This window comes from Thalia democratica, chromosome 8 (genome assembly GCF_965202585.1).
Source record: "Thalia democratica chromosome 8, ktThaDemo2.hap1.1, whole genome shotgun sequence".
NCBI lineage: Eukaryota > Metazoa > Chordata > Thaliacea > Salpida > Salpidae > Thalia > Thalia democratica.
Genome location: NC_139172.1, coordinates 23,892,572 through 23,919,072, shown reverse-complemented (window position 1 = coordinate 23,919,072; position 26,501 = coordinate 23,892,572). Strand labels below are relative to the sequence as shown.

The following is a 26,501-nucleotide window of genomic DNA, read 5'->3' as shown; positions in this document are numbered from 1 at the left end:
ACCTACATAGCTTACAACTCTCACCTCGTTAAAATTTACTGTAATTAAGGTCTCTAGTGCAGATTTAAACTGCTTTTATAAGCAAGTAGTCTTAAAAGCTTTTCACGAATTTACAAAACACTGTGTAACAAAATTTTCAGAATATTAATGGTTTCAATCTGCTCTTATCATGCATTATAAAGTTGTGACTGAGTTTTTAAGTAGCACGTTTTCTAGTTGGAAAACGATGAAAATCTCATTCATTGAGGGTTTTCTAACCTAAACAATATTGGTTATTGAGACAGACGAAGTTATAGAGAATTGCTGTTAGCAGTTGTCTTGGTTCTTGACCAAATGTCGCGAATCTCTGGGGAGTTGTAAATGTCGTTGTGATGTAACAATTATGTTTAATCGCTGTCTCACTTTACAACTGTCAGTTGTAATTAATCACATTTATTCAAGGTTTTCCTAATTCAATGAAGCTTAATGTTGTCTACAACAAAATTAAATAAGTTCATGACCAGATTGGCACTTCAAGGCTCTTGTCAAACAATTTATTCACCATATTTTTTTTATTAATCTTACATTACTTAGTTAATCTATTTAAGTGTTAAACAAACGAAGAAACATTTTTTATTAACATTTATTAAAGAACACTCAGTTTAATGCAAATTAACTAATAACAGCTGGAAACCATTCATAAGTTAGTAACTTAAATCTTGGTGAATTGAAAATCATTTTTAATTAGAACTATTATAATGATTATATTAGTATTTAACATTTATTATTAATGTAATTTCTAGTTTTTTTTATCTTTGAACAGAACTTTCCAAAATACTGGTTCAATATATAAATATTTTAGAGTTATTAATAACAAAAGTAATACTGTTTTTTAAATTCGACAATTGAATCCAACCATCTTATAAATAAACATATTTAAAACATGCAAAAATTGTAAAAAAAACCATATAGAAAGGCATACAATAATTATGCAGTACAAAAAGTATAAAAAATGCCATCTTACAACGAAACTAAAATTCACGTTTCAACTAATTTACATGTGTATAGAGAATCTAGACAAGGGTGGAGAAAGAAAACGGAAAATATATACGCCGCTCTACAGAAACGAACCGGACTTCAACCTAAAAACGTTTTTCGAAAAAAGGGGGGTAACGAGTTATTCGGTTTTGGGCTTGAGTCCTGGGACGATGTTCCTGAACTTGGTCCACGCGTTGCACATGGCTCCCATCGCAATGCCGAAGTACTTGTCAATGCAGGTCTGGTACTTTTCGTAGAAGACCGGCCAGGTGAAAGCGAAGACGGTGGCTGAAAATTTTGTTGGAGTTATGAAAAGGTTGTTGAAACTTTGATTTATTTTTTTGAAAATATAGTTTGTTTTAATTTTGGTTTCTAAGTGCAAAAAATTCTTAGTTTTTAATTTGTTGGTTTATCTGATGAAGAAAAAACAATCGAAAGTGCTTATAAACTTTTTATAAGCAACTTTGTCTGCTTTTATATTAAGAATCTCCTGACTAACTTTTCCTTAAATAGAGTTTAAAACAAATTTAAGTTTAATCAAAAAAAAACAATTTATGTTTTTCAATTAAAAATTTAATACTTTCTTACCGATCATGAGAAGTGTGAGAAAGTTGAAAGCAGCTCCAACGTAGCCCATTCCCCAGCAGACGAGGAAAAACTGAAAAAATATATAAGTTTAGAAATTGGCATGCATGTACATCACACATATTTATTTATTTTATAAACAGTCCAATAAATATATATTTTTTTATCTTTAACCTTGACAGAAGCGAACATGTTCTTCATGAAGACGAGGTCCCTGGTTTCGACGAGACACCAATTGACGTGTTTCACAGCCAGTTTGGTGTACTCTTGCACGCACTCTTCGTTCAATTCCATGTTCATGTCGAGAAATTGTCTGTAGAAATTAATGTATTTATTATGACCTCTTTTAAAATGTAGCATCAGTAAAACTAACATAAGTACACCTGTATATAATATGTATCTTTTTAAATAGTTGTGAAGAAATTATAACTTGGCAAAGTCACATACAAACCGTTACTTCTCAACAATAAACAGCTTTTATAATCTTGTATTTGAATGTTTACCATAATATTATTAAATACAAACTTTAATAGCTATACCAATTATTAAACTTCATAACACTGCATTATTTATATACATTCCATATACCATAAATCACTTCAACTTAACTCTCAGAATACCATTACATTCCACCATAAAAAACTTTACTATTTATTTTAAACTTATTAACTCTTTAAATTTAATCAAACATGTACCAAAAACCATACACTAATTTTATTTCACCATAAAACAACTTTTTACTAACTGCAGCGGGTTGCCCTGCTGCTTGCCGGTGACGAGGCTCATGACCCACTTGAACGTCTTCAGCAGGTTGGTGACGGTCAGCATGGACACGAACACGTAGGAGGCGACCAGGAGGAACGAGGAGGAGCGGAGGGCGAACATGGTGAGCAGGAGGACGGACATGGCCACCGCCGACGAGGGGATGTCCCTCCAGTACAACAAGTCGATAGCTGTTTGGTAATGTAAGTTGTTTAGAATTTTTTTTTATGTTAATATTTATGGAATTTGTACATGGTAGTTGATACGGCTCTATTCAAACTCTAGCTTAAGTTTAAATAAAAACTATTTTTATAGTGGTTTGTGAGCGTTGAAATAAGTATGATTTTAAAAAAATACCCATGCATTTGTGTGGTTATATATTACTGCACTGCAAATTAAAACACCGAAGAATATTCTTTTGAAATATTTACATTTACTTTAATTTACGATTTTATATAAGAGTATCAAATTGTTTGCTTTGTGGTAGGCAGTCACGTTTTTATTGTCTGTTCTTAAAAACACAACACCCAATTTCTGTCTAACAATACACAGCTTAGAATGTTTTTATAATGAACAAAATTATTTATTACATAAGCTAGAACATGTTTTTTTAATACTTTTTATCAACTACCGTATAGAAAAAAGTAAATATGATAGAATTACGCACTGTTGTTGTTGACCTACTTGTTATATATACTGTTTTAAATATTTCATTTGAAATTTGAACCTTTTTTGCTAAAGCAGATTCGATAAACTCAACAAAACTAGACGTTTAGCTCCATTATTATACATAATTATATTTGATTCTGTGGTTATTCACAGTGTATACAGGCATTATAAAACTTTAAAATCCAACATTATATAACGTTACTTATAAAATGAAGAAAAAATGTTGGTCGTGGTGAACTTTGACTCAAAATAATTCAAAGTAAAAATAAATAGAGTTAAACCGTGTACAACACATTTTCTTGATTTTATAAATAATATTATATAATAAAATTACATCAAACTTCTACTTTAAACTGAAACATTTTTATTTTATGTTATGAAAGTTGTTTTGGTTTCTAATAACTAAGTTTATCTTAAAGTGTTCTATTTCTTTCGTTTTACTACTTTTCAGTATAAAAGTGAAAAATTACCTGAAAAATTAAGTTATAGAGTATAGACTATATTTTAAATACACTTCCTATATTTATATGGACCGTATTTTTACATTTTTTTTTCATTTATATAATAAATTGAATTCATATATTTAACATTGAAAACAAGTTAATTAATTATTCAAAAAGGACTCAAGTGAGCTTTGTTTTTTTGACTTAATTGTACCCTCATGTTAAACAGCTATTGTCATGAAAAAACATTGTGTGGAAGTTTTTAACATTATCATATAAATTTTAAGAACTTTAAAAACACCAAGTTAATTGTATAATGTCACCTATGCAGCCAAAACCAAAGTAACTAAAGATGTTAGGTTGCAAAATAAAATGCTAATAAGCTTAAAATTTAGGAAAAAAGGATGAAAAGAAAGACAACAAAGATTATCAAATAACAAATTAAGAAAACTTCAACCGCAAAGACTCCCACCGACTGCAAATCATGTGCACTAGTACATTTAAAAGATGAAAAAATAAGCAAGAAGCAAAGAAAAAAAGTGATGAGAAAAAGCAAAATAAGGCTGAAAACAAAACCTTGCAAGGGCTTGCCAGCATCGCCGCTTTCCCAAGTTTCAGCTACTTCCAGTGCCTCTGCAAGTTGCAAATTGAAAGCTTAAATTGAAAGTAACGATTACAAAGGAGCATACAAGAGAGTAGCAGGGTTTTGTTTTTGTTATTAGCGCAGTCTAACTGCCGCTGCTTTTTTTAAGAGCGAGCTCTGACTTGTTGTTTTTTCCTCAATTGCTTAAGTTTTTGCATTTTGTTTTTTGTCTGATATTGCCAAGTTTAGCTTAAAGTTTATGTAATATAACTAACAGTTTAAATTTTTTTAGTTCTTTAAATACTGAAAACTCCTTTTTAATACTTATTTCAAACATATATACATATATATACAAAAAAAAATGCATTTTTTTCAACATTACTTTAAAACGTTTTTCAGCAAAGTATGTCAAAGGTTTTTCAGAGTTTAAAACTTTCAAAAATATTAGGCTTATAAATGATTACACCCTATTTAATTTATTACACCTTAACTCTCCTTACTATTTGTTTTTTTTATATTAAAGTTAATTTTATGTATTGAAATTAGCTTATACTTATTAAGTTAAATATAAACTTAAAGTTAAAATGATTAAAACAATTTTTAATTAGCTCTTGAATTGAAACATTTAGACTCAAAAGCTCTGATACATATTTAAAATCACATAAAAAAAAAGCATTTTTTAGCTTCAAAAGCTTTATACAAGAGCCGTTATCATATGAAATAGTTTTCTTTTTTCTTTGGTTTAAATTTGTTTAACTTGTTGTTATACAAAGATATAGAACACTTTTGAAGCACTACTTAAGTTTATCTGTAGAGATAAATTAATTTTTTTTTTATCTATTAAATACATAATCATTACATTAAAATATTGCTTGTTCTATTTTGCAACTTTATATACAATTCTCGATTATTTCACATATATAAATATTTTACATTTAAACTTTGTGTTTTCAAAACTTTTTTGAACAATATTTTAAGTTATAAGTAACATTGAAATATGTGAATAATAAGTAAGTATGGAGTGAGTAATCAAAACATGTATCTGCTGAACTCAGCCAAGTTTTTTGTTCAGCAAAGTCAGCTTTTTTTAGTATATATTTTTTAAAGAAATACTTAAACATTGTATTTGAAAAAAAATATTGTAATATACATAATTACTTTTATGCTAAGTTAAGGTAATTAAAACGCATAATTTGCTGTAATTTTTATTACCAGTAGTTTAACTCATTAATTTAGGCTATAAATTTTATTCAAGTAAAACAATCCAGCCTAACATCGAATTTTATGCAGTTAGTATAAAAATTAGCAAACTTTTAACAAAATTACCTTCTTGCTTGTTGGTGGGGATGATGTTGTTCAAGTTGGTGTTGGACAGAACCTTCATCACTTGAGTCATGGAAGAGGGCTTTTCCTCGTTCGGTTCAACGTCCTTTGCCACTTGAGCAATTTCCTCCACTATCGGTGGCTCTTCCTTCACCTCTTCGGGTGCCTCTTCTGTGATAGTTTGAAACACAATTTAACAACACACTATTTTCATATTTAAAAATGTAAGTTGAATATTAACTTAAGCCTAAAAGTGACAACTCGACAAGTGTACTCAACTGTTTTAAATTTTACAAAGCAAGTATTTCAGGTTTCTCATTTTTACAACGCAATCAAACGAGTTATGAAACATTTTGAGGATGCCAGTAAAAAAAGCACGTGATACAGTCATGCACCAACGTCATGATATGCTCAATGACCACTTCAAATTTCAAACTGCGAACAATGAAAGCTCGAATTGGCGCTATTACTGAATTTAGTTCCTATTCGACAAGTTTATTCATTGGAAAATTAAAGCTTATACTAATAAGTTTATTTTCATTTTAAATGATTTAAAACAACTAGATTGTTTAAGAAAATCGACTCAAAATTATTTGTATTGAGCTATTTCAGTATTTTCCGCTTATTTGTAAACAAATACTTTTTATACAAAATTTCAAATAATAATAAAAAATATTTTTTTCATTAAAGTTAATTAAACAAATAGAGCTTAAAATTTTAGTCTTTATTTATTCTATTTTTATAACTTTTAAACCTTGTTCTATGCAGTTTTGTTCAAATTCAATATTATCTATTTGCTCATTTTCAGATTGTGCCAAAACTTCGTCAGTCATGTTTTTAAGATTTATTTTAAAGTTAACTACTGTAGTTTTTCCTGAAGTAAAAATAAAAAAGCTGACATTATTTTCTCAATGGCATTAGGTTTTAGTTTATGTATTAGTTTAATTCTTTTTAATAAAAAACACTAATTCTAACTCACAACAAATGTTTTAAACAAAAGCCAACAATTAAAACTTTAGTAAGTATCATAAAACTACAGAGTTGAGCTGCTCAACCTTAAACTGTGTTATACTTGCATGATGCTGTGCAGACTGTGAAAAAAAATCAATAATTCTCGACTCATCCTCGCTATGTGTTTTAATAACTCAAGTTTTTACACCTCACACTCTGCTATTGAATTAACATCAATTGTAAGCAGTTTTTAAGCTTCAGTGTCTGTTTTAATGTCATGCTTTACTTTTGCGTTTTTTCTCTTTTAAAAAGGTATTGCATACAAACTGTTTTTATTTGCTATTTTGCATTTTAAGTTACTTTTTCAACTATTAAAAAACCTAGTTTAACTTTATTAGCTCAAACAAATAAACTCAATTGACTGCCGCTACCAGGCATTAAAGCTTCTAAAACACGCAAAACTGACTATTTGAATTTTAAAGCTGCACAAAAACTTAGCCTAGAGGCCCGCTCAAATCAAACTAATAATTTCAACATACACATCACGTATCTCGTAACGCTTGGATGAGTTTGTTTAAACGTAAGCGTATACAAAAGCTCAAAGTCCATTTTGTTCTATTTATACTTACCATAAGTTAAGTTTTGTGTAAACTTTCACTGCAGTATAATTATCTTTATTTTGTTAATTATCGACTTATCTTTCTTAACTTGAACAACAGAAGCTAAAAAGAACTAAAATTACTTCATAAATTTGCTTAAACTATTCTCCTTCTAAATTATATTTCACCATATGTTTAACTTAAATTTCTCCTCAATACTTTATTAGATGCCTGTTTAAATAAAGCTTTCTTTCAAAATATTGTTAAAATAAATCTTGAAAATTATATAACTTGAATAAAAAATTTCCTTATATACTACTTTGTTGAATATGTTAATGCAAACGTTTTACTAAACAAAATGCTGACGCTTTAGTGACACTATACAAACGTTATTATAGTCATGTAGCTAACGTCACTTAAGGAAACAATTCTTTTATTTAAAAATTGTTTTTATAAAGACTTAAGATGTTGCGAAACAAGCTAAAGTCCGTTTTACACATTTGCTCTAAAACTTTAAAGCTTTATGTTATCAATTAGTGAACTTTGCACAGATATTTTTTAATGTTATCTACTGGTTCTGTATTAAAATTTCAATATAAAAATAAACGAAAAAATTTTAAAACTTTATCTGTTTTGAAGTATTATGATTATAAGTATTAATTTAATACTTGACATGTATGTGCAGATTTTTTTTCGGCTTTCGTCTGCTAGTTATTAGCACAGAAAATATAATACCATAAACAATGTAAAATTTAAGAATTAAAAACCGATGGCGTAAGAAAATTTAAGTAATAAGAAATAAAACAATAAAATCACAAAAAACTCACATACAAAGGTAAGCAAGCATTGGTGTATGAATAATTTATTTGAAAAGAACAGATAATTTGAAAACATGCAAGCCATGGTATTTAGAAAGGAAGGGAATTGAGTGAAAATGATTTAACATAAACCGATGAATTTCAAAATATTGTTGAAGTTCAGAAAATATCAAATGCAGTGCTCTGAAAATCAAATATTTGTTAAATAAAAAAAACAGAAACTCTGTAATTAAAGATTAAATTAAATTAAGAATATAGGCTTTTCTTGTGCTGCGCATATCTTAACTTAATTTTTAAACTGAATTTTTAATATTTTAGAAGAGAAAGAAACTTCAGCTTAGTATAAAGTAAATGATGTTTAAGAATAGTAGAATCAATTTTCTGGTTATATAACATGTCGAAGTATTTAAAATGATATTTGTAGCATTCAATGTGTATATGAAACAGTTGTAGTTTAGAAACTGTCAAAAAAAGCTAAATAATGCTCAACTTTTGTACTTTTAAATTATTGCTTTGAACAACATTACGAATAAGCCAAACGAAATCACTTTTTATAGTGCAATCCCTTAAATGTGAACAGCAACCTTTCAATAAACTTAGCTTCTACAAACCTTGAATATTAGCTGAACTTTGTTCACTTGTTTCTATATTTTCCTCCAAAACAACTTGTTTATTAATTTCATCCACAACTTTATCGAGGTTGTCGTCTGCACACAACTCTTGATCTGAGTTGCTTACTTCTAAATTGTTTTCCTTTCTAGAAAGTTCTAAATCATTGCTTTTAGATGCATCTGAATTTTTGACATCAACCGCTTCATCTGTACCTTTCACCAATAATTCACTACCAGGTTCTTTGCTTTCAGCAACTGAATCAACAACAAAGTTGGATTCCTCGACGATTATTTCTTCAAACATTTCCTCGTCTAAACCAGGCTGAGCATCGTTTGTTATCACTGTAGTTTCTTTGAATGTTATTTTTCCAATACTGTTATCATCTGGTGCATCACTTAATTTATCTTCTTTTACAGGTGCATTGTTGCCATCTTAACAATTTATAATTTGGAGTTTTTTTTTTTAAGCTCAAATCATTGAAGCAGCAACACAGAAGCTTTTTTGAAGAATGTTATTGTACAACACTTACATATTTTTTGTAAACTAATATATAAGACTGTTGGGCACTACCATCAGTTAACATTAATTAAATGTTAACAAAAAGTAATTTTTTTAAATAGTTTTCGATTTTGCGCTTTAAATCAAATCAAAAGCTTTGTGGTCAGTTGTTTTTTGGATTGTAATTTAAAAACTTTTGTATGTTTAAGACTGCTTCATAACTTTTTAATAAATGCAATTTACCAAATATGGCTCGAAGTTTTAACTATATTTATAGAAAGCATAAAGAAAATATGTAATCACTAGTTTAATAGTCAATGAGTAACACTTCTGATCAAGGTCACATCATGCAATAAAAAAGTAAACTTATTTAATAAATCATCAACAGATTACTCCAAATTTTTGTACGTTTGAAGAAAATAAATGTCATCAACAATTTTTAGATAAAGGAAGCTTTAAATCTAGTCTAGACAAAAAGCTTGAAAATTTATAGAAAAAAGTAAAAGTTCAATCAATTGTAAACCAAAGTTTAAAGTACAGCAAACCCTTATGCACATGTAGTACAAATTAAGTTTTCTTTTAAGTAAGAAGCATCATAACAAACAAGAATTTGATATAGGAGCGTATAAAAAGCATGACCTTACAAAAAGTATTTTGTTGAACTCTATGGTAATACTTATTCAAAAACTTATATTTTTTAGAATGATTTACAATATCTGGATATATTTGATTTATCTCTAAACCAACTTTAGACCTTTACTAAACTACTCCATTACTTGTAGCAGTTAAACAGTAGATTATTTAAATTTAGCCCAATGATAATACTATATCTCGAACCCAAGGTAATTTCTGCACTTTAAAGTTTAATATATAATCTAAAACTTGCAATATCAAAACTTTAAGTAACTTAGAAAATAAAACTTGAGTGATATTTAGGTTTCAATGGAACTATAGAACTTCAAAAACGTTGAATTTGGAAAACGTTAGTGGTATCTTCATGTTAATTATAAGCTAAATATTTGGGTGTTTTAAAGCTTCAAGTATATTTTGTGCATCAAAAATTTATTTAATAAAATAAATTTGACAAACAATACTCAAAATGTTTTATTATTTTTAAATTTATAAAACCCAAGATCTTAAGAATGCTTAATTTAAAATATATTTGATACTAAAAACAAAGGGCAGTGTTAGAACTCTTCTAAATTCAGTTTCAAAAAATTTGAATTAAAAACATATTAATAAATACAGGCTTTAAGAAAAAGATAAATTAGTGTTGAAAATATATTTTATCTCTTAATATTTAACGTTATGTTCTGTTCGATGGTGGTATTTTATTGAGTATTGTCAGTCAAAAAGTTTTACCTGTTTGTAACAAAAATTTCCAAGTAACTTCAACTTGAAAAATACCTGACAAAAACTAAATATCTTTGATTTTTATCTACATAAACACAAAACCAAGTTCATTTTAAAAATATGTTAGTAACTTTTTGACAGCTTATATTATTATAAAAAACTCATGAATACCTAAATGATTTAAGTCTGTAACATAAGCACAATAAGCAAGTTTTCAATATTTTTTATTAACTTTTTTCCATGATTTTTGGTGAGATATGACTAAATTTAACATACATTTTAAAACATCAAATGTTAGAAATGACAAACAGTTTTAGAATACAACATACACAAGAAAGGACAACGAGTAAGCGGTCAACAATCACAGCCTTACTAACCACTAACAACAGGAATTTGATCGTAATACTCTTGTAAATAATCTACTTGGGGTTCCACTACAATTTGCTCCCCTGTTGGCATATCAATTAGTGTATCATGCATATATTTTAACAACTAAGGCCCTTCAGTGAACAGTTTTATTTCATAAAATACTATATGTTTTTAACAATTCTCAAAAATTTTATTTTATAAACAAATAGATCTTTATAGTAGTCTTTATAATATGTTTTGAATCTAATAAAGTATTTTAGTTTAGTATGTAATTTTTAGAAGTGATGTTTAAAAACTGCTTTCAATTAGTATATTCAAAATCTAGGACTTACAGTTTTTTTTCTATTGTTCTTACTTTTGTTCTAAAAGCAGATTTTATACTTAAAAACTTTGTTAATTTCTCATCTAAATGAAATAAAATAGTTTATAACTTTCTTCGACTAATTTACAATAACTATAATACTAATACAACTACTTTTAAATAACTTTTCTAAAGTTAATAAAACTTAAGTTAATGCAATATATACTTCTATAATTTTTAACTTAATTAGTTAAACAAAATTTTGAAATTCCAACTTATTTATGTAAGCTTGTACATTCATTATAATCTCAAATCTCTGTGGCATTTTTTCCTTTTTTAAATTAATATTTATTTAAGATAAGTATATGCATGAAGTGCTGTTACTGCATATTGTCTACATACCAGCATTTGTATCAGGAGCTGCTTCATTGGAAGGAGTCAACTTGGTGAAGTCTTGATGAGTTTCTTCAGCTTCACATGACTCAATTGGTTGAACTTCTTCCTGTGTTGGTGTTGCTCCATTATCCTCCAGCTCATCTACTGTAATTAACACATTTTATTCACAGTACATGCTTGTAACTTTTTCAACTCGTAATATTATTTTTTTTAACTTAAAATTAGTCTTTATTTAAGTATTCAAGTCTAATACAACACAGAAGTTTTAGAAGAAGAGCTCATAAATAAAAAAATAATACTTTATTATTTACCAAAAGAGAATATTTAACCAATTTGTATGCTTCTAACATAAGAATAGTACAATATGTAATAAGGATACATTCAGTGGTCTTAAACATTTAAAAAGCTGTGAACAGTTAATTATTGGGAAATGAACTTTGCGCCCACTGGTACTAAAAAAAAAACATTAAGAATAAAGTTTATTTCTGATGTTTAAAAAGTTATCTTAAAAGTAAAGTGTGAAGAAACGTTATTTTTTATTACAACTAGAAGTTTCTATTTTTAGAGGCAAACAACCATCTTTTAAATTAAAATTAATTTCACCTAACCAAACTTTCTGTGTAAATTAATCTCTATGTACACTATGAGGTCCACTGCATTAGACATTTTAAGCAATGTATATTTTAACTGTAATAAATATTTAATATTTACAACTAAAATTTAGTTTATAGATTATAAAATTTATTTAACTTTTTATCATAATTTATCTAAACATACGTTTAACAAATCCTTCACTAGAATTAGTGCTACCTTCAGAAGAAGGAACTTTTTCCTGTGCAGAACTCTCAGGGGTGGTCACATCTTCGGTAGCTTGTGCAATTTCTTCAGTTTGCTCAATTTTGACTGTTTGGTTTTGTGAATCTCCTTCCATTTTATATTTTGTTTGTTTGTATTATCTAAATGAATGAACAAATAAGTTGTAGTAGCGTAAATAACTACATTTTTAGTCTATTCAAGCTTTATTTTTCTCAGTAGATTAAAATTCATATTGAGGCAGTTTAGTTATTAAAGAACTTAAAAATTCAATTTTATTAATATTTCATAATCAACTGAGGATCATGTTTGATTTATTTCAAACAAGTGAAACATTGTCTTGTTAATAAAATTTAGAAACTTAAACTGAAGAATTTAAAGCAACTAATTTAATTAAAAACATATTTTTTATACTCAAGTTCTAGTTTGTAATCAATCACTTTAGCTAAATGATAAAATCTTAACTTCCAAATATGCATCAAAAGAGTATCTTTTAGAAATGAAACTTGATCAGCTTATGACTTAAGGGAATAGGGGGGTTAAACAGCCTTTTTTGGTTTTGGATCTTATTTTATAAAGTTTTTACTAAGCTACAAGATGCTTTTTACAGATTTTAAAAATTCAAAACAATTTTTGAGATATAGCGGTCAAAGTCGGAGGCAACAATAGGATCCTTATGGGAGGCGCAAACTAAAATGGCAAATAACTAGAAATCACTAAAAATCTATTTTCTCCTACGTTTTTTTTGAGATAACTACCTCAAATTTTCAGGAAATGTTCCTTACAATATTTAAAAATTCTGTCAGAACAGAATTTTAAAAAAATCAAAAAATCAAAATTTTATAACAAAAAAAATAAAAATAAATGTTTTTTTTTGTTTTTATTTTTTTTATATAACATTAATTAATTACCAAAAACTAGATCTATATGATGGATTTTTTGTGTCAAATTTTACTACTTATCATGTAAAAATTGTTTGAAATTCTAGATTTTTCCAGATATTTTTGGTTTAAATTGTCAAACTCCAAGTTTTTCCAGAATTCCAGGTATAGTTGCTACACTATAATTACCAGATTTAAAAAAAAAAGTATGAATATCTAAAATAATAATAATATTTTGATAGGTCTTATTGTCTAACTGAAAAAAATTTAAAGCTTTCAAAAGAAAAAATATATATTTAAATCCATAGTCCAAGAGTTAAATAAATAATGGATGGACCAAATAAAAAGGACAAAAAAAGGATTTCATTAAAAATCTATTACATTCTTCCGATTTTAAGCTTTTGTGTTTTAAACTTTCTTTGTCAAAACTTATTTTTATAGTTAACAATCCTATATTAGAAAAATTTTTCAACTTTTAAGTAAAAATAAGTTTTTACTTAAAAAAGTTAAAAATAGATTTATTTTTTGTATTAGAATAATTAGCTCATAACTTTTTTACAATCAGATTTTTTGTTATAATGCAAGAAACATTTTTTGAACACCTAAGACCAATTGCTTAAAAAACAAAAGACAATGTATATTCAAGTGATTTTTTTTTTAATTCCAGAAATATTGGCAGTAAAAGATTTATTCTTCATAAATTTAAAATGAAAACTTTTAATTTAAACTGACTATATCTCTTAAGTTATACAATTTTAGTAAGTTCTACAAAAACTATTTTAAAGTAATAAATTTGAGTTGAAAAAAAAGGAAGTTGATTTTTGTAAAATTTCCACTTCGGCTAAAGGTTATAAGTACTAGCCTGAGATTTTGGTAAAAAAATAATTTATTTAATTACATGTGAACCTTCATGCAATTAAGATTGGTCACAAAGTTAACTGAATTTAAAATTCTTGAAAGCTTTTATATTTGCTAAGAAAGAGTTAGGTAATTATATCTTCTCCTTTAAAATAACTTTTTTGTATACAAAATATTATAATATGTCTGAAGTTAACTTAATAATTTATCAAACCACTGCTTTTGTCCCTCATAAAACAAATTTAATACCACAGCTAAAAAGCTTTTTATTTTGAAGCATAATGCAAAATTTTTGAATATCTGTAAAAAGTGCTATGAAGTGAAAACGAGCAAATACTTGGATAACTTTTCAAAAATACAAAATCTTATACAGGGCGCCAGTGTGTGTCAAAAAAAAAAAATTATTGAGAAACCAACGTGTAGCTTTTGATTATATGACATTTCGCAATTGCAGTTAAAAGGGACAGAAAATCAATATTACATCATATCAAGGACAAATTTAAATTGAACTTTTATCAAATTAAAAACTTTATCAGAGTTTGCTCTGTAAACTGTAGTAACTCTACAATGAAAAAAAAAATTATTATAAATATCAAGTCTATTTAGAAGAAAATGTATATTGTTTTGAATTTTTTATCTTTTGTTTTTACAACTGTTTTTAATGTTGTGTATAATTTACTGTTGTTGACTGTGTAACCGTTTTTAAAACTGAATAGTTCTTTGTTTAAATATGTTTCATACCCAACTTAATATAGACAAATAGCATTTTGCTTTTAACCTAATTTGCTCCTTATTTTTAACTATTTTCAGAAAACTATCTTAAATTAAAGTTAAAGTGAAGTATGACAAAAACTTATAACAAATTCTAAATTAATGTTTTTTTTTTGAAAAAAAAAACATTAATTTTCTGAAGTATAGTCATACAAAATTTGTATATCTAACTAGTCAGATTTTCCTCATAAACTGTAAAAAAATTATTCTTATTTTTTTAAATTGTTTATTTACCATAAAAAAAACCTTATTTTACTTTTTATTATTTCAAAACGTATTAATATTTTGCTTTATAACACATTAAGTAGAAACTTTACGAAGTATAAGCTTTAAGTTCATTTATTTACAACAGACCTTTATGATAGCTCGTCGTATTCTTATTAAACTATTTTTTTCTAATGCATACACATGTAAAAACTTTTAAACATTTAATCCAGGTACAACTTACAGCTAAAATCAAAAACATAATTAAATTGCTGTACTACTTTTATATTTTTGTTTGTTAATTAAATAGTTTAGTATTATAAAGCTTTGTAATTATAACACATACTTGAATAATAACATTTAAAACTTCGTAGTAAAAATTAATACAGTAAAGTAACCTGTTTTCAGTATACTTCTAAAATTTTAACTCAAAAAATTTTTAACTTGAGATTTTAAGTTATGAATTTTTTACTTCTTTGTATTTTCTTCAGTTCTGTTTATTTTTCTTTTATCTGTTTGTATTCACAATAACTTCCATTTGTTTGTTAAAGAACTTTTTTACAGAAATATTTCAAACACTGGTTATCTCTCATATTTTATAATTGTAGTGAAACATTATTTAGTATTTAATAATCTGCAAAATAAAGTCTAACTCGTCTTCTTGTAGTTATATAAAATGAAAACTTTTTAAAGTTATACTATAGCAAATTACAATATTAGTCTTATAAATAAAATTCATTTAATAGGTTTAACACAGTTATATTTGTTACAAAACATTTCAAATTAAAAAAAATAGCGATAAAAAACATAAAATTAATATTTATGAAAAAGTACCAAAATTTCTAATCAATAAGAATATGGTCGTAAAAAAACTTAAAAAAAGTGTTTTTTTTAAGATTAAATTAAATTTCATAATTTACAAGGTTTTAAATTTTTTCTAACCGTACAATTAAAAATGATTAAAATTAGAAAATAATGTACCGCAAAACCCAATAAATAAGCTGATGATTGTAAATTTTATATTTTTAAACTTTTTTAAGTGAATTAGTTCTTAACAATTCAGAAGTGTAAAAACTTTAAAAAAATAATAAAAGTTGTAAAAATTTTGACTGCAATGCACTTATTAACTTGTCTTGGAATTTTTCAATATTTTTATTTAAAATATTTGGAACAGTTGTCCTGGAGAAAACGTTTTATGAAAGTTTTTTTCGTACACTAGATTCTAGATTTTTTAGCTCTTTTTTGTTGATCAAAAACCATTTTTATTTTAAAATTGAATAAGTATTTTTTTCATTAAACTTGTCAACACTAGACACATTATAATACATTTTACCAAATAGGTATTTAAAAAAAAAAACTAACTTTATAAAATACAATTGCTGTAAAAATTTTATTCTAAACTTTTTGTATTGAATTTTATTAAATGCTAAATCGCCAAAGCTACATTTAAAATTTTTGCCTTAAAAGGTATTTCGTTTCGATTTTAATGATCTACTACGGTAACAATGCTTATATCAAATCTCTGTAAAGTTATAGAATATAAAAAACGAACAAAAATTAAACTCGTTTAAAAGTTTTGCTAGAACTGTTTAAGTAATAAAGATGAAAATTATAAAATAAAACAAGTAGGTCTCTAACAAAGCGTTATTACTAAATGCTTTAAAAATAAATAAGAGCTCACATTATTTTGTTTATATTTAATTTAGTAAACAAGAAAAGTGTTTTCAGATGGTTTTCAATAGCTTTCTTTTGATTATTTTTTTATTTCTGTAGTGCTACAAAAACATATTTTTGTATTTAATGTTTTATTTTTTATAAAATATTTTTTCATGTTTAATAAATATATATATATATAAATTTTTGTTTTAATTCAAAATACCATGCACAAAATAAGTATGGTACCATAATATTGTATTATATAAAACAAGTTTTAGGAAAGATTTTTACATCTTATTTTCTCAACATAAAACAGACTATTAATCCGAAACAAAAAAAAAATCAACTGTTTTATCGAAAAAATTTAATAAAGTTAGATAAAAAAATACTTATATTTTTTTGAACTTTTACTTATATTTTAAGAGCAGTTTTAAGGTAGACTGATTTACTATTGTGATAAATTTATAACGTTATTATTTTAATAGTTTTTAACTTAAAGAACATTTGTTGTATAAAAAACTTTAAAGCATATTATGATGCATAGAAAAACATTAGACAAATAAAAAATCTATTATTTATTATATCCCAAACGGATTTGGAGTTTCTTTTTTTAATATCAAATTATATTTACAAAACTTTAATAAGTTTGACTAATTTGAAATCTAAAAGAAAATCTAATGTTTTTTACGTTAAAAAGTTGTTCTATAAAATTACATAAACAAACTCAAACAAGATTAGAATAAAGTTATAGTTTTAACTTCTAAAAATACTAGTTAGACTTTTTATTATACTGTTATATCAATTTAAAATGAACAAAAAACTTATAAAATAACTTTGACGTACTTTTTTTCAACAGGTTTTATTTGATATTGGTTTGAAGTAATATGAAACATGTTTTTATTATAGTAAGCTACACTTAAATAATATTTTATAGTAAGTTTATTCAATAAAAAAGTGATTTTAAAAAGTCTGTAACTTAGATAAAATTTATCAAATATTAAACTTTTTATTTCAGATAACTTTAAAGAAATATTGCAAGTAAAAAACCATTCTGGAATATTCTCTAGTTGTTTTAAATTTTTTTACTATTCATTTTTCTGTCTATTTCAAAGAATATACATCATAAGCGCTTTTCAAAACAGTTCAGAGCTCTTAGTTAAATGGAGACTTTCATTAAATATTTAATAATAAAAAAAAACTTATTAGTTTTAAATTAAAGAGAAACAAGTATAAACAAACAGTTTATGCAAATAATGAAATGAACGCTTTTTGAAATAAATTTGTTAAAGTTTAATTAATTATTAGTAAAAATTTTTTCTGACTATTTCAATTGCCGATTTATTGCAATAACAACAATAAAACTCAAGTGCTTGTTGTAAATTTTGCATCATTTATAGTAGGCAAACATATAATCTATTAGTGATTTAAACCAATGTGTTTTTTTTAGTTGTATTATACTTTTTAAGCATTAAAAATACTAAAACAAGCTTTTTATTAATAATGAGAAATTTGTTGAACTAAACACTTATTTTCTTTATAGTTGCATATTTTAAACGACCTTAAGTTTATAAAAAAAACTAAAATAATAGTTTATTTGTATTTTGTCTTACAATAATCTAATAACTTATTATGATTCTTTATGAAACTATTATTTTACTCTACTACTTTAGCTCTGTTAAAGTTTGTTGAAAGTGTTTTAATTATTTTGGTAAGGTTGAAGCAATATTTGCATTCTTAATGGTTATTAGTAGAACTTCTGATTTCGTGGAAAGAGAGTGTTGCTTAAAAAACTAGAATGCTAAAGTATATAAGAATAAAATTATTTTTATTTTTAAAATCATATCCAGCTGAAATAAATAAATGTGTGAGTTTTTGGGGATATGCAAAGATTTAAAAAAAAATGGTATAAGTATCAATCTTGGGACCTTTGATGTTTTTTGATATATATGAAACGTTCACAAGCATTAATAATGTATAAAATTGCAAATTTTCTTTAACTTGAACTAGTAAATACTTTATAGAATTATCAGTGTCTTAAAAATATGACCTAGAAAAGCTTTTTATGTATAGTTTTTTTTTGTTTTGTAGTGACAACTGTTGAAAACCAAGATTAAGATAAGTTTTTACGTAAAACAAATCAGCTTTAATTAGTATAATATTAACAATTATTCTTATATTGAAACTTTAGAATATGGATAAAGCTGATAAGAAAAAGGTAAAGCTACCCCGTATTTTGCACCGCTTAAAAGATCCAGTCACAGGTCATGAATGTGTGTACCCCATAGGCATGGCACAAGACAGTTTTGCGACTGCAATGAAATCTCTTTCCAGTTACACAGGTGAACCAGATGACGTTTGGGTGTGTTCAGTTCCGAAGAGCGGCACCACGTGGACAGAGTACATTGTGTGGCTGATCATGAATGAAGGGAGGGGATTTCCTGAGGGGAAATCCATGGAACATGTGATTCCTCAGGCGGAGTTTGAAGCTTGTGAGATAAATGACTTGCATCGCCCTCGTATCATTAAAACTCACTTTGAAAGAAAACTTCTTCCGATCAGCGAGAAAGTTAGTTTAACTAAACTAAACTTTATGTATTTTTTACTTTATAGATAACAATAAAACAATAAAAGTTCTCGACTTAATGATAGGGAAAATGATCAATTCAAAATTAAAAATTTTGCATTGAAACTAAACTTCAGATAAACAAAATAGTCTTTTGTTTAAAGTTTTTATTGTTCTAATTACTATTTTAAGCCGAAAGACTTTTTTAACAATAATACTGTTTAGGCAAAGTACATCTACATTGCAAGAAATCCAAAGGATGTAATTGTTTCTTACTTGTTTCATTGTCGAGGTTTTGCATCTTTCGGGGCGCCAGACCTCCAAATTGAAGAGCTGATAGAACCGATGGCTTACGGAGAAATTTCGTTCGGCAACCACTGTGAACATGTGGCAGAGTGGTACAAAGTTAGAAACGACGAAAACGTCTTATTTCTTTTGTATGAAGAAATGAAAGTTGATTTAGAAGGAAACGTGATGAAAATTGCAGAGTTTTTGGGAAAACGTGAAGATTTGTTGAAAGACGACGGAAGGTTATTGAAAGAAATTGTTGATAAATCTACTTTCGCATCAATGAGCAAACTTAAAGACTCCAATTGGGTTAGTATTTTCTTTTCCTCCAAATTACTTTATTTTGTTTAATTAAACGAAATGTCTTTTTAGAGAAAATTTTCATTTTTTATAAATTAAAAATACTTGAACTCCTTTTGGTCATAGGACCATCTACACCACGGTTTCCCAAAGTGGGCGATATCGCCCCCCTGGGGGCGATTTTAGTAATTTGGGGGGCGATAATTAGTAAGGGGGCGAAAGGGTGGGCGATAACTAGTAAGGGGGCGAAAAGGGGGCGATTTTAAAATTTTGGGCTGTTATGAGATTTTTACTTTTTTTCTTGCTGTTTTACTAATTTTAGCTTGCTATTAATTATTTGACCCTGAGGTAAAACTTAAACAAAAAAGTTTATTTCATTAATGTAAAAAATAGAAAAAAATCAAGTCCTTATGACTCTTACTTTCAAGTAAATACTGTATTTTCATTCATATATTTCCTTGTTTAACAATTACATATATCATAGATGATTGAAATCCCTCTCACTATTTTTTAACCTGATATATATGTTATTTGGGATCATAAATGGTTTGTAAAAATATATGTTATTTTTTTTACCTCATGATATTTCCAGTTGTTTTTTGAAAAGTCACCAAGTTAGACTAAGAAATAAAACTATACAGGGTTGCCAATTTACCTAGAAACCTGGAAAAACCTGGAACTTAACAAGTTTGGCAAAAAAAAACCTGGAAAAAATCTGGAATTTTTAACGATTTTAACATATTAAATAGTAAAATTTAGATTTGACACAAAAAAGCTATCATATAGATTAAAATATGGATCCCTTCGAGGCAGATACTTTTGAAATAAACGACATACAGGAAACCTTCTCAGACTTACAAACTGACCTTAAACTTAAAGTAAATTCTTCCAAAGAACGATATGAAAGCTTTTAAACTAAACAAAAACTAAGGCAAAAGTATCCAATCATTTAAGAGGAATTTAAATTGTTGTTTATAGCTTTTCCTTCTAGCTATGTTGTTGAGAAAGCTTTCAGTTCAGTTATCAACATCTTGAGCAAAAGATCTAATCTAGATATTTATAAAGGAGGTGACTTAAGGCTCTATTTTACTGATTAAGAATCAGATTATAAAAACTTGCAAGCAGTCATGAACCTCATCATTCACATTATATTAGACTTCAGTAGCAGACATTATTTTATGAAAGTTTTTTAATTTGATTTGATCTTTTGAAAATTTCTTATTTAACCTGGTTTGTATTGTACTTAATTAGTCGTTTTATAATAACAACTTTATTAAGCTATTTATTCTATAACAGGTTTGCATAATGCCTAATAAATCTTAATTACGGTGGACTTTCTCTTGAGTTTGCACTTTTTACCCAAACAAAAAGAGAAAATTTATATTTTCTTATATATAACTAAAATAAAGTCTATTACTAACCAAATATTAATAAAACAAAATACATATAGTATTTGTTAGCTTATATAGATCTGTTTTATTTTGATGAAAGTTTGTTTTATGTTTTAGTGGATTTCATGTGTATTCATTACATTATTGCATATAACATATTGAAATTTGTCATTTTGTAAAAAAAACTGTGGTAATAATTTTTTTAGTTTGCACTTTTTAATATTTTTCAAAGTGCGAACTTAAGCGGAAGTCTACTATGTTTATTTAATGATTTATGTTTTAAAGTTGTTAATAGTTTTATTTTGACCTGGTTAATTTTGTAGTTCATATTCGTCGTTTTACATTACACTAAAAGTTTTTATAGCATAGTGATTAATGTATTTGTTTGAAAGACCTTTATTTGACAGGTTTTTGTTATTACTTGTTTAATCTGTATATAACTTATATAACTATATAACTATTATCTGATTGTAAAATTTTGATAACCATTAAAGTTTTAAATTGTAAAATGATTTTTTTGGTTTTAAAAGAGTATAAATTTGAGATCTCTTTTTTAAATGACTTCTACTCTTTCATTTAAAAGTTTCTTAAACTCAATTTTAATTTCTAACTTGATTTATTATTGTTAAAAAAGTTATTATTATATAAGGAGTTTTAGACTATTAATACAACTGTTTTTTGTTTTTTCTTAATTCAATTATATTAGCAATTAGAACATACTTAGTTTATTTTAATACTTCAACACTAGCTTTTAGTTTTTCACTATTTTCCTCTTTTAAATTATTATAGGCTAAAAGCTAGAAAAAAAACGTTTTAAACAAATTTTAATAAGCCATCAAAAAGACTGCTACAGTTACAAAACAAAATTTTAACAAAGTTAATTTTTTTTTAATTGATTACTTTCTGTTCACAGAATTAAGTGTAGAACATCGGATTTTTTTTTAAATTAAATAAAGAAAAAAAATTGTTAGAATTAAGGTTTAGTTCCCTAAAGATTATTCCAAGTCAAGTACTATTTAACGGTATTCTACTACGATACAAATAGTTTAAAAAGTTTAAAATAAAATTTTTAATATTACAACTAACTTGCTTACAATATATCTTAGTATTGAAATTAATAAATTTACTGCATTAACTAAAGCTGTTGATGAAACCACTTTTCATGTCAGAAAATCAACCAGTTGGTCAAACTTCCTCAAACTAGATCAGAAATTAACTTTTAATTTTTTTTTTATTATGTGTATAATAAACTGTTCATTTTTTAGTTTTTTTAATCTCTGGTATAGTTATTTTAGAATATGCCTATTTATAAAATAATTTAAGTATTTTGTGCGGCTTAAATAAGTTACTTAGTATTAACTTCTAAATGTCCGAAATTTGTTGTATGAGATATTATTATAATGTCAGGTTTCAGTTAAGATTTCAGTTAGGTAACGTAAGGCTCAGATCCAGTCGCAGGTCCAGTCGAATTTCGACCCGCTAAGTAAATTGAAAACTACTTGTGCATAATAAATAAAATTTAGTTTTTTGATACTTAATATTTTGAAATGCGCTTTTATTTCGTTTTCAGTTCACAATATTATTTCCTAGATCACAATAATAGTACATGAGTTTATTACAATTTTGCTCGAGTTTTTTAATTTTCTTATTTGTTATTTTTTTAAAATCATGCAGCCCGCTATTACATATTTTTAACGAGTTGAAACTAGAAAAGATTTTTTTGGTAAATATGAATAGCTGACTACAAAAATTGTCCACCACTGTAATTATCAACCACTGACCTAAAAGTTTCATTAGTTTCAAAACAGTTCATTTTTAAACAGGATATGATTACAGATAACACAAGGCTTTTAAATAATTAAGTATTTTAATACACTTTACTGGGCTTCTAAGAAAATAACTGTAAATTATTTTCTCAAGCCCTGTAAACTACTTTGAACACAAAAGTGCGTGCATAAGAAGTACCAGACTAAATTACATTTCGAACACAACTTTTTTTAGCTCAAAAGTTTGTACTCAAAAGAAAAACTACTTTGTGAAATCAGGGGGGGGGGGCGATTTTTTTTCAACTTACTGAAAAGGGGGCGATTTAGTAAATGAGTTTGGGAAACCCTGATCTACACTATGTTTTTAAAAACTTTAATTTACAAAAAGTGTATTGTTGCTACGTGTAATGAGCTAAAAGTAAAAAAAAATATGTTTATTTCTAAATGTTATTGAGCAAATAACTAGTTAAATTTGCGTATTTACTATAGTTATATTTTATTGTTAGTTTATGGAACCTAAAAAATATATTCAATCAAACTATATTTAAAATACTTAAAAAAAAAGCTTTCAAACTTTCATCATCAAAATATACAATAAGCTTTATGCTGTCTAAATAAAGTAGGCAGAAACTTATTAAGATCTTACTTTTTTTCTAAATTAGTAATGGTAAATGACTCAAGTATTGATTGTTTTGGAAGTAAACTCTGTAAATTAATAGTTCTAGTTCTGCGACAATTAAGACATAAAGCAAACTGTCTCTGAAATTTATTGAAAGTTTTTGTGAAAAAATATTACCGTTTGGTACAGCAAACTAGAAAGTTAATAACCATTAAAACATGCTTAGTTACAACAAAATTCTGAAGAAGAAAAACAAGTACATACTTACATTTAAAAAACATACAAATTTTATTAGTACATAATGAAAGTTTTTACATCGTAATAATTTTATGTTAAATTAAAAAAAACAAAAGCGTGAAACGATGCAAACCTTATTCTTAGATAGTGTCTAAAGAACTATTTTGTTAGATCATTTAAAAGATTGAATATTTTCTAAGAAACTAGTTTGAATTGTTGACTTATTTAATAAGTACATTTGCAGGATAAATCTTTATTTTGTTATAGTTAGAGATTTTTGCATTTTCTGTGAGGGTAGAATGTCCTAAACAAGACATTCTACTGTATTCTTTGTGTATGACTCTATAACCAAAAGGTTTTTTCGTAAATCAGTTTCTTGTACAGAACTTTTTGAAAACATTTCTACGTCATTCAATAAAAATCAAACTAAAAACTGTAATAAGCTAAATGACTATGTCTTGAAGGGTATTTAAGTTAGAATTTAAGAGTTTTCATTTAATATTTTTTTTTAATATGTCTGATTTAGTTATAAGATTTTTTTTTTTCAATGGTATGTTTTATATTAAATATTGTATAAAATATCTAAAAATTTTTATAACCAGCATAATATAAGGTTATTTTATCAACAGTACTAGAAAAGAAAAATCTAATAAACAAACTTAATTTTAATGAGTGTTTTTATTTTAACAATTTAACTAAATGATAGTTAGTATAATAGAAAAATAAATACTTTGGCAGACTTTATTAGTTTTAAAAGCAAAAGAAATTTTATAGTATTTATTCTACAAGTATCAAAATATAACTTTTAACATTTATTCAAAATTTTCAACAAAAAAGATTAATAAAACTTTTATTTCCCTATACAATAAAAGCATAGATGTTAGTAACAACTTGGATCTAAAATAAAATAAGTACTTGATAAACAACAGTAAATAATATACTATTTTTTAAAGCTCCGGAACAGCAGAAATGGTTCCACAAAATTTGTAAGAAAAGGAATTGTTGGTGATCATTTAAATCACCTTTCGAGAAACCAAACACAAGTATTTGATAATTTACTAAGCACAAAATATAAAAAGTTTGGAATAAACCATTTGTGGGAAAGCTAAACAGTTAAGATGGTTAGTTTTTTTTTGGTAAGTAATTTAATATGTAAACTAAAGTGAAAGAGAAGCTTAAATGTATTTTAGAAGTTTATAGAACTTTATTAAGTTCAATTTATAGAAGTTTAAGTTGTTTAAATTATTGTAGAGTTTTTTTTTAATTAACTAACATTTATACTAAGTTTAAGTGTTTTCGTATAGATATTTCTTAAAATAAGTTTAAGCTTAACATAAAAAGTATTATTACAAAGTTTTAAAACTGAATTATTGTAAATGTTTTACCGAAAAATTACAGATTTGATTTTTGGAAAAAAATAAAATCAATCCTTTTAAAGAAGTCTTAATTATCATAATCTTTTTTATTTTACAGGATTTATACTATATCTCTAGAAAATCACATTTTTTACGAAATGTAATGGAAGGTATTAAACAAAGTTAAATTATTTGAAAAAATCACAGGGCCTTATTTCTTTTGTTTAGGACTGTATTAGTTTTAATTGTAAAACTTTTGTCTTTAAAGTATCGAAAACTTAAATTTATTGATAAAATGAATAGTATAGTCTGTTCTCTTTTTCTTGTTTTATTTCCTTATTTCCTTCCTTAAATTTTTTTAAAATAAGATTTTAACATTAACTGATAATCTTTTTTTTTGAGAGAGAAATGTTGTTTTGAAATAAAATCTTTAAATATTTTAAGTTAATTTTAATGTGTATGTATAACAGTTAATAATAAAATTTTTGATTTCATTAGGAAATAAAATATTGTGTTAGTAAAAAAAAATGTTACTAATTTTTTAATTTATTTATATCGATTTCTAAAAACTCTGCGATTTTTATCGCATTTTCTTTCGAGTCACCTTTTATTCTTTATACAAAAAAAACAAGACTTTGTACTATTCTGACACATTTTCAAAGTGGTTGCCATCGTTGAGTTTTCCATAAGCTATTGGTTCTATAAGTTCTTCAAACTTCAAACCTTGTTTTCTGTATTTAGTAAAGCCAAGGCAATGAAACGTGTAAAATGACGTACTTTTGATTTAATGCCACGTAAACGTGCTTTGGCTGCGTTCGTTTTTTTAAAATAAAAGTTAGTCTGTTTCGTAAGTTAATTTAAAGTTGAGAGCTTAAGAACAAATTTTTGCAAGTCACAAGTTTTATTCTTCCTTAGTGAGCTGTAACGATGCGCGGTTGCGGCAAGTCTTTAGTTTTCAACCCTTTGAACTCTGTCATTTAAAATCGTAGACTTTCCTTCGGGTAAGTGTTCACCCTTGTGTATTATTTGCTACACAATGTATTTTGTCAACGGGGCGGCGCTCTTTACAAAAGAAAATACTAAAGTACCTTAATGTTGTCTTGTATAGTCTGCTTCAGCTGACATCAAAATTAAGAAACTCCCCACTTTTTTCAGAAAGGTAAAATCATTCTTGGCGTGTAATTAGATCTTTAGTACAGAGTAGTCAATGTAGCAGAGGTAGTTTTGTTCAATGGTTATAACCATAAGATATTTTAATTCAATCTAAGTTACATTTTCTAATTTTACCTAAATACTTTTCCTAAAACGGTGGCGTACGACTCAATAACTGTAAGGTTTTTTCGTACACCAGGTACTTAGACCAAACTTTATTAGCGCTTTTTTATCGTTGAATAAGCAACATATAATTGTAGTCTGTGTTGTTAGAATTACTTGTAATAAATATCATAGTATCTAACGGAGGCGAAGCGTGGTTTTTTTGATAAGGAGTGTGTTGTTATAATAAATGTAAAAAAATCTCA

General features: G+C 26.1%; 2 protein-coding genes across 6 annotated transcripts; one reads left to right on the top strand and one right to left on the bottom strand.

Moving 5' to 3' along the window:
* Positions 1-598: 598 nt before the first annotated feature.
* Positions 599-12,231, bottom strand: LOC145841925 (uncharacterized). Of its 5 annotated transcripts, none has more exons than XM_082949228.1 (10): positions 12,057-12,231; positions 11,286-11,423; positions 10,591-10,662; positions 8,362-8,793; positions 5,386-5,553; positions 4,053-4,109; positions 2,348-2,555; positions 1,777-1,915; positions 1,606-1,675; positions 599-1,305 (listed from the first exon to the last, which is right to left on the bottom strand). In XM_082949228.1, exons 1-10 carry the CDS (start codon positions 12,208-12,210, stop codon positions 1,157-1,159), a joined length of 1,587 nt encoding a protein of 528 aa, XP_082805354.1. In that variant the 5' UTR covers positions 12,211-12,231; the 3' UTR covers positions 599-1,156. The 5 variants fall into 5 exon arrangements, with proteins under 5 accessions (XP_082805354.1, XP_082805355.1, XP_082805356.1 ...); XM_082949229.1 differs by having other exon boundaries at positions 12,090-12,231; XM_082949230.1 differs by having other exon boundaries at positions 11,286-11,420; positions 12,090-12,231.
* A 6,423-nt stretch (positions 12,232-18,654) lies between these two features.
* On the top strand, positions 18,655-25,358 carry LOC145842764 (sulfotransferase ssu-1-like). The gene is made up of 4 exons (XM_082950244.1): positions 18,655-19,028; positions 19,251-19,622; positions 24,580-24,747; positions 25,100-25,358. The coding sequence occupies exons 1-3, from the start codon at positions 18,750-18,752 to the stop codon at positions 24,733-24,735; spliced, it is 807 nt and encodes a 268-aa protein (XP_082806370.1). The 5' UTR covers positions 18,655-18,749; the 3' UTR covers positions 24,736-24,747; positions 25,100-25,358.
* The last annotated feature ends 1,143 nt before the right edge of the window (positions 25,359-26,501 follow it).